General features: G+C 37.3%; 1 protein-coding gene and 1 long non-coding RNA gene across 5 annotated transcripts; one reads left to right on the top strand and one right to left on the bottom strand.

Annotated features, from left to right (window-relative positions):
• Positions 1-779: 779 nt before the first annotated feature.
• On the bottom strand, positions 780-4,076 carry LOC141633895 (uncharacterized). Of its 4 annotated transcripts, none has more exons than XR_012538649.1 (5): positions 3,798-4,076; positions 3,302-3,416; positions 1,753-1,862; positions 1,139-1,393; positions 780-1,039 (listed from the first exon to the last, which is right to left on the bottom strand). It is a non-coding gene; the product is annotated as an uncharacterized LOC141633895 (long non-coding RNA). The 4 variants fall into 4 exon arrangements; XR_012538647.1 differs by having other exon boundaries at positions 1,354-1,393; XR_012538650.1 differs by having other exon boundaries at positions 1,786-1,862.
• A 4,218-nt stretch (positions 4,077-8,294) lies between these two features.
• Positions 8,295-9,323, top strand: LOC141630190 (uncharacterized). Its single transcript, XM_074443051.1, has one exon. It carries the CDS (start codon positions 8,295-8,297, stop codon positions 9,321-9,323), a length of 1,029 nt encoding a protein of 342 aa, XP_074299152.1.
• Positions 9,324-9,681: the final 358 nt, after the last annotated feature.

The raw sequence follows: 9,681 nt of genomic DNA, 5'->3' as shown, positions 1-9,681 counted from the left end.
TTTTCTGGGATGCTTGGAACGCATTCGAATCCACTTTATACCTAGGTCAACCAAGGCAAAAAGCGTGTTTGACATAGGTACTAAAGATAAGAAATCATCCCTCTTTATTATCCTGTCTCTAGAATGACTCTCGTACGCCCTAGATAAGGATGTCCACTATCAAAAGTTTCTGAGTAAGTGGTGAAGGTACGTATTGGGAAGTCCTTTAATCGGACACCCAATCCCGTCCGCGGTAGCGGCCTCTACTGATCGATCTTGGTTGGTTAAATGCAAAAGTTGAACGTATCCCGTTCAATATTAATTCCTAGTTGTTATAGCGTAAAGTTAATCAATAAATCCTATTCAATTAACAATACTAACAATAGAATGGAGAAATCAATCACTAGTTATACACCTAGCAATAATCAATCAACATTCATATAAATAATAACTAAGCAATTCACAATAATCAAGAAGATGGACTAAAACATTCAAACTCACAATCGGTTTAATAGTGCTTCGATTTCTTGAATCCAAGAAGTAAGATTAGTTGCATATCGTATTAAAATAACAATAATAGGGTTTTTCTTTAAAAGCCGCGTCCAAATATTCTAAAGCTCTAATAATAAGTTATATAAAAACAAAGTAAATTAACTAGATTAGGAAATATAGTGCATAAATAATAATAATAATAATAATAATAATAATAATAATAATAATAATAATAATAATAATAATAATAATAATAATAATAATAATAATAATAATAATAATAATAATAATAATAATAATAATAAGCCATTACTTTTTAAATCACATAGGATGACAACTTGCAATTATTGTTAAAGATAAGCATTACTAGGCACATCAATAAACTGGACGCATACCTGGAGCTACAGTTTCTGATTTCCTTCTCATAAGAGTTGACACTTCTTTTTCATGAGTGCCCCAAAATTTCTCTTGAAGGGTTTATTATTCCCTGATTCGCTAAGTGCCCGAGGCCTTTTTACTGCTTGCACCAGCTCATTGACGGAACTGGCCGCCATGTCTTTCCGATGGGCTGAAAACAAATTGGAAGCATCATGCATATCACATTAATGACTTTGAAACTGCCTATCAAATGTACATAAAATCATGGAAGAGGTAATCCAGTACATACCGCATAACTAGGAACAGCAGGATTTTTGGAATCACTAAGATCCTATTGGACAATAAGTCAAGATTGAATGAAACTGAGTTAGTTATTTGCAACAACTGCATGATAAATATGGCTTCCATAATCGAAAAATTATGTCAGTTTGCAGCTAGCTTTTTCATAAGTAGTAATTAATATTAATTAATGTTAAGATGAAGTATAAAAGCTAACATTTGTACCTTCCGTCCCACATGAATTTGCTCTGTTTGGCTAACTGATCTGCACATAGATTTACGAGAAAGCAATTGTTAAAAATCGATACACTCCTACTAAATCACACACATTATCAATTGAAACCACTGACCACACACTACTACATGTTCGGATATACTCCCAATAGTAAATATCCATTCTGTAAATCTAAAGTAGTACATAAGAAATTATAATTTTTATAAGCTAAATCGTACTCGATCAACAAGAAATGCAGCCTAAAATATACATTCCCAGATCGGAAACAACTCCAAAAATGCACTATTAATCTGGCTTCTCCCAACCTTAAGCAACAAACAACCACAACTTCTTATTGTAATGTTGAAATTACAAATTTCAGCAACAAATACAATTACACAATGCCTCACCTAATTTATCGAAAAAGAAACAAGAAATAATACATTGATGTAGAATAGTTGTTCAATATGACCTGTGGCTCCGTTTCTCATGTTTCTGATCGCTTCAGCTGCATTTTCACCTATATAATATGCAGATTGAGTATAAATAAATCCCCTATGTACTAAAACACATACTAACAACACAATCCACAACCAAGTGAGCGAAATAATACCATATATAGATATAACAAAATTGTTTTCATTCCAGTTCAATCAAGTGATTTTTAGAGTTATTCTTAGAATGGCACTAAAATCGATCAGGCGTTGAGGGGTCTCTTGGAACCCAATTCTAACATGAAAGGCATTTGATATGTGAGAAAAGACCAAGTTTATACGAAATACTATAATTGAAGTACTGCGTAATCAACAAAGAAACTAAAATACCCTAGATATTGGTGGACACTTAAAACAACAGAGGGATCACAAATAAGACGTGAAAGATCCAATACATACTAAAACTACATGTATCCTATGAGCCAAGGCGCTTACCTTTATCGAGTGCTCGGTCTTAAGGCGAGGAGGGACCAAGGGCTTGATCTTAAGAGCACCCAAGGTGCTCTTTACTAAGCTACTGATGAAGAATAATAAACGTATAATTGCATGGTGCTTACCTTTACCGAGTTCCTATGGGCCATGCTTATGTCACACTAGACATATACAACCAAAAAGCAGAGTTTCATATATCCGTAATATAGTGAAGGTCACAGAGATGCAGCAGCATGCCGATTTTTGATACAAGTGTGGGCAGTTTACCAGGGAATTACTAGATTTATGGCTATCAAAAATTTAAAATTTTTAAACTATTTGATCGGGTCTATCAGAGATCACAAAATAGAACGAGCAATAAAAATGCAGAGTTGCATTACCTATTTCAGATTTATCACCATTTTAAACCATTAGAGACAGCTTAATTTCAGACAGTGATCGTAAAAAATGAGCAAAGAAATTGTCAGAATCTCCTAAAATGAAAAATCCCTCGCTACAACTAAAAGCATACCTCTGTAAATATTCTAACTTATTCCATCTTATTTGTGCTACAGCACAGAGGATAACAAATCAAACACTGTCATTACTTCCTCTTATGCTAGATACATATTCCTAAAACAAAATAACAAATTAAAGCATATCTTAACTATATGCAACAGATTCCAGAACCCAATGAACATTAAACAATACCGTGAATGTCAGTTATGTAAATAAAGACCAAAAATTTAAAGGCACAGAAGAAAGATGTTTAAAGAGAGCTATTTCCTGTTGCAATTCAATTTAATTATTCCACTTGTCTTAGCCATATAACTCCGCTAAGCCATTTAATTCTAGGTACCTGACAAAGTGCCATTGATAGCTAACTTGTTTATGTCATTGGAACATATAGATGTACTTTATAGTGCGAGGATTCACAACATTTAGCAAAACCAGAGGCCAAAATGAACGCATTGACAAACAATACATGGTTATATATAAGAAAAAACAATGGATGAACAAACTATAAACTTTAATCGAAAAAAAAGGCAGATACCTTAACTGCTTTCTCATGAGACGGAACAAGATACGATACGAATGGGCTGGTAAGTGATATAAGTTCACTTCTTTCCGCTGCTGTCAGCTGTTGTGGAGGCGATCCAAGCGATTTGCTACACTGACGGACATGGGATTACTCAATTTGTTCTAATAAAGAACCCCTACATTCACTAAATAGGCACAAAAGTGTAACACCCAGAGCCATAAATATGATTAAATTGAACAGACTATCTATAGAAATTCATCTATATTTGAATAGTAAAAAAGACGAAAGTGTAAATATATGCACTTTGAATGCTAAAATCAACATCTCACCTACCTATCTCATAAAAGCCAACTAAAAACACATTATAAATACCCAGAACCCTAATTAAATTCATCTATCAAAAGGCTAAAAAAAATGCTAATCAAACGGTGATGATTACCGAGAGAGGATGAAGGGAGATGATTGAAGAGAGGCACGCTTAACAAATCGACATGGGTATGTTCATTACCTCTTTAGAAGATGATTGAAGGGAGGCACGATCCAGTGTGACGACTGATGACGGTGATGTTTGACGATGAATAGGGTTTAATTAATTGGCGGTACGATTTTTTGGGGAAGCGGCAGTTCAAATGTTTGGTTGAATAGTAGATGAATGGAGGATGAATGGAGATGGAGATGGAGATGGTAATTGGGGATGAAGGGAGATGAAGCGCAACAATGAAATATTTTGGGGATGAATTAAGGGAAATGTGGAGCGAGGCCCGAGGGAAAGTCATTAGAATAGTCTAAAACTAGAAAAATTAGGGCGAGAGTGGCGGTTTTTGAATTAAAAAATGATTATTATATTATTAAAATGGATATGGGGTGGAAAAATGGGTCGACGCTTATAAAAGCGTCGAGCATAAAGCGTCGAGAAGGTAAGGGAATTGTAGTAGTGAGGACCAATGCATGGTCTTTCTATTTATTATTTTGTTCTTCTCTAAGTATTAGGTGTAAGACTAGGCTAAGGTACTCATCACATTTGTTATACACTATAAACAAATGCAAACAAGCAAAGCCATTTCCTCCTACCAAAACCGGTTTTCCCTTATAAAATGGACTTCCATTTTATTTTATCAATTTATCATTTGTCACACAATATGTCACATGTAGTATGTTACATGTTATTAATTAATTTAATGCATATTTATCAAATAAATATCATTTTATAAATTAATTAATTTACATAAAACAAATTGACTAGTGATGCTTGATCACCTAAATCAAATGGGTCATTTAATTATAATTCACAATATATTGTAATTATAACTAACCATTCATTCTTATCTGGTTGGAGTATGTGTCCTCAACAACAACAACAACAACAACAACAACAACAACAACAACAACAACAATAATAAAATTCACCGGTCTCTCTCTTTTTTCTCTCTCTTAAATCCTCTCTAGGTCGACGATTCCTCGCATAGCAATTCCGCTTGCCGGACTTATTCGATCATGGCCCGAGGCCGGCCGCCGCGAGCAATAAGCCCTCAGCAACCTATTGGCTCCTCAGAGGCTTCTGGTACTGTTGTTGAACCACCTGTTACTTTATCTTCTTCAGAGGAACCTGGAACTGTGTCTGAGCCTACTACATCAATTGGGGGGACTTTAGCTGTTCCGGACTCTGAGAACTCAATTCCTGCCAAGGAGGTTCCAAAGAAGACGTATTCTCAAATTCTGAGGAACTAATCCAAAGGTATGAATCTCTCTTTTGTCCAAGCTGAGGTCAATTCGCCTATTACTATTGAAGAGGAGGATATTGTCAAGGAGATTGAATATTGGCAAACAACTTTGGTAGGCACTGTTTTGGGCAAGCAGTCGTCACTTGTGCAAATTGAAACCCTAGTTTCGAAATATTGGACGCATATTACCACTCCTGAGATAATGTATTTTGCGAAGGGATGGTATTACTTTAGGTTTGCTAGTGTTGAAGATATGCAGAAAATCCGATCTGATACTTGGAATGTTAATGGTTTCCCATTAGTTTTCAAACCATGGAGTCCTACTGTTATTGATGAGTTCAACATTACTCATGTGCCAGTTTGGGTTCTTTTCCCTAACCTAGATCCTTGTTTCTGGTCTAAATCTACCTTAAGTAAGGTTGCTAGTGCTGTTGGGCATCCCATCTGTGCTGATGAGCATACCACTAATAAGAGTAAATTGGCCTTTGCTCGTATTTTAGTGGATGTGGATTTATCTAAGGAGCTTCCTAAGGCTATACAGATAAATTCCCCCTATCGTGGTACTCTCTTGCAAAAGGTGGAATATGAATGGTTGCCACATTTTTGCTCTGTCTGTAAGAAGGTGGGTCACTCTAAGGAACGGTGTAATATTGCTAATCCTAAGCCCAAGATGGCCTACAAACCTAAACCAGTGGCTCAACCCAAGGTGCAGGTGGCTACTGCTGCTTCATCTTCAAGTCACTTAAGGAAGTCTAGTCCTGCTAAGACTAGTTCTAGCACTGCTAAACCTAGTTCTAGCACTGCTACACCTAAAAAAGTTGCAGTCAATCTCTCAAACAGGTTCGTGCTACTCCAGAGTGAACCAATTTTGGAGCCTGCTGAATCTGTGCAGACCTGATGGATAAGCTGCCTGAGGAGGATGTTTTGCTTCAGCAGGATGTGGGGTTGCTGGTGGAGCCAGGGGGGTCATCCTCTCAATGATTCTCTCAACATGGAATATTAGGGGGCTCAATGACCCCCTAAAACTGCAAGAAGCCCTCAGCTTCTTGCTAGATCACAACGTTGATTGTGGTGCTATTTTGGAGACACATGTTAATACTAAAGCACTCATGGGTATCTATGGTAATACTTTCTCCAGTTTTCAGATGGTTTATAATACTGATCTGTCTCTAAATGGTAGAATTTGGGTTTTTTGGGTTCCTACAACTATTTCTCTTACTGTTCCTTCAAAAACTTCTCAGCATATACACTGTCTACTGCTTCATCATGCTTCTCAAAGGAGATATGAAGTTACTTTTGTCTATGCTTTTAATACTAGAATTGAAAGAAGGGCTCTATGGCAGCAGCTGGTTGACATCTCTTTAACAGTCTCCCACCCCTAGGTCTGTATGGGGGATTTCAATGTGGTCAAGAAAATGGAAGAAAGGCTTGGTAGTGATCATCTACACTTAGCTGATATGACTGAGTTTAGTGCTTGCTTAGATTCTAGTGGTCTTTTTTATCACCCCTCCACTGGTTGTTATTACACTTGGAATAATAAGCAGGGGGATGGGCTACGTTGGGCAAAACTTGATAGGATTCTTATTCATCAGAACTGGGTCAGTGTCATTGGTTCCACTGCATCTTTTTTAGAGGCTGGTGTCTTTGATCACTCTCCAGGACTGGTTGCAATTCAGGAGGATACATCTATTCATTCTAGAAGTTTTAAATATATGAACTGCTGGGCTCTCTCACCTTCCTGCCTGGATTGTGTCAAGGAAAATTGGAAGCTGGGGTATTTTGGTGGAAAAATATCGTCCTTATTTCATAAACTCAAAAATTTGAAGAGGGCTTTAAGGGGTCTGCATAATTCCTCTTTCAGGGGTATGGCTGATAGGGTAAAGTCTGCCAAGCTTGAGCTCCTAGCTTGTCAAACTAAACTCCATGGCTCTCCTCAGGACCATCATCTACTGGAAACTGAAAAGAATTTGCTTACTACTTACACTCATTTGAAACGTGCTGAGATGCAGTCACTTCTTCAAAGGGCAAAGGTTCATGACATTCATTTTAGTGATGCTAGTACTCACTTCTTCTATTCAAAAATTGCTGCTAGAAAACTTAGGAATACTATTGGTTGTATTCATGATGAGAATGGGGTCTTGTGTACTGGATTAAAGGAGGTAGCAGCTGGTTTTGTTTCCTATTATAAGAACCTCCTTGGTTCCTCCTCCTCTGTCCAAGACTTACCTCTTGACCTCTTCCAACATGGACTACTTTCCCAGGACACCCATCTTGAGCTAGATAAAATGGTCCATGCTAATGAGATCTTGGATGCCTTGAAATCCGTGGACAAGAATAAGAGTCCAGGCATTGATGGCTACTCCTCTGGATTTTTTCTTTATGCTTGGAGTGTAGTTGGGCATGATTTTAAGGAGGCTGTCAATGTATTCTTACTTCATGGTCATCTCCCCAAGTCTGCTAATTCCACTCTTCTTGTTCTTATCCCTAAAATGGAAACTCCTTCCTCTGTCAAAGATTTTAGACCAATTTCTTGTTGTACCACATTCTATAAGGTGGTTAGCAAGATTTTGGCAAATAGACTTCAAGCTGTGCTGGACCAGATCATAGGCCCTGAGCAGGCTGCCTTTATTGCTCAGAGGGACTTGTTTGACAACTCAATGATGGCTCATGAGCTAGCTTCCAGATATGGTAGAGCCTACCTAACACCTAGATGTCTTCTAAAGGTTGACATTAGGAAGGCTTTTGACTCTGTGAACTGGACGTTCCTTCATAATGCTTTACTCAATCTTGGCTTTCCTCTTAAATTTGTTGGCTGGGTAATGGCTTGTGTTACCTCCCCTTATTACTCACTTAGCATTAATGGTGGGGTGGAGGGCTTCTTTCCTGGCAAAAGGGGCCTCAGGCAGGGTGATCCCCTTTCACCCTACTTGTTTGTTATCTGTATGGAGGTGTTGTCCAGACTTCTCAGGAGACTACCAACGACTGTGGGATTCTCTTATCATCCCAAGTGTGTCTACTTGAATCTGACTCACCTAGTCTTTGCTGATGACTTGTTGGTTTTTACTAGAGGTGATCTTCCTTCTGTTCTAGCTGTTGCCCATTGTCTTAGCCTTTTTTATTCTCTCTATGGCCTTCAAGCTAACCCTGCTAAAACTAGTTTGTATTTTGGAGGGGTTAATTCTGAACTAAGGGTTGTTATCCTGGAGGCTACTGGTTTCAGTGAGGGTTAATTTCCTTTCCGTTACCTGGGTCTGCCTCTCTTTAATGCTCGAATTTCAAATGAAATGTATCAGCCTCTTCTGGATAAGATAAAGGAGAAAATAGCTCACTGGGCTAACCATTCTTTGAGCTATGCTCGTAAAACTATTCTTATCAATTCTGTTCTTTTTGGAATGCAAAGTTTTTGGGGAGCTAGTGTTTTACTCCCTAAGGGAGTCATTAAAAAGATTAATAAACTTTGTAAAGACTTTCTTTGGGGTATTCATGATGGCAATAGAAGACATGTCTTTATGGGTTGGAAGGCCTTAAGTAATCCTAAGAGAGAAGGAGGGATAGGCATCAAGGAAGTTCTCAGTTGGAATAGGTCACAAATGATGAAGTGGATTTGGAAACTTATTCACAGGCCTAATAGTATTTGGGCTCGATGGGTGTATCATTATATCCTCAAGGGGACTGATTTCTGGCAAACCACTACTAGTATAAGTCACTCTTGGTATTGGAACAATGTGGTCAAAATGAAGGACTTTTTAGTGGCTCAGGCAGGTTCCTCTAGTCTAGCTGTGGGCTGGCTTCATGATTGTTCTATCCATAGGCAGTTTAATACTGGCCTGATGTATCAGCTTCTCAGGCAGCGGGGTGATCTTCTCTCTTGGAGTTCTCTTGTTCATGATAATGCTTGTATACCTAAGCATTCTTTCCTGGGTATGCTGGTAATGGTTAATAAACTCCCTACTATTGATAACCTTGTTCTTAGGGGTATTCATCTGGTAAACAGATGTGTTCTTTGCTGTCAGCATAGTGAAGACATCCAACATCTGTTTTTTCTCTGTCCTTATTCGGCTCAGGTTTGGACCACCGTGGCTGCCTGGTTACACACTACTTCCTCTACTAGTTTGGTTCAAGTGACTAGCTGGTTTCAGGATCATATTCGAGGTCGTTCTTTCCTTACTGGGAGGCAGAGAGCAGGTCTCATGGCTACTATATATTTTCTTTGGAAGGAGCGTAATAGTAGAATTTTCAGGGGTGTCTTGTCTGATCCGGAAGCTCTTTGTTTTCAGATTAAGTTTGCTGTTTGTAAAAGGCTGTCAATGTAGGCTTTCTTTTGGCTTCTCATCTTGTTTTTTTTCTCTTTAGGGGACTACTCTGGTCTCCTTGTAGAATAAGTGGAACAGGTCTTGTATTCTGATTCTTATCTTATGAAATATAGATCCATGCTTTTCTGCAAAAAAAAAAAAAAAAAAAAAAAAAAAAAAAAAAACAACAACAAAAACGATAATAATAATAATAATAATAATAATAATAACAACAATAATAATAATAATAATAATAATAACAATAATAATGATAATAATAGAAATAATAATAACAATAATAACAATAATAGTAATAATAATAATAATAATGATAATAATAATAATAATAATAATAATTGTTGGGTTCATATACCTATTA

This window comes from Silene latifolia, chromosome Y (assembly GCF_048544455.1).
Source record: "Silene latifolia isolate original U9 population chromosome Y, ASM4854445v1, whole genome shotgun sequence".
NCBI classification, from domain to species: Eukaryota; Viridiplantae; Streptophyta; class Magnoliopsida; order Caryophyllales; family Caryophyllaceae; genus Silene; species Silene latifolia.
Note: the sequence above shows the minus strand (reverse complement) of the source record. Positions and strands in the feature narration are given on the sequence as shown.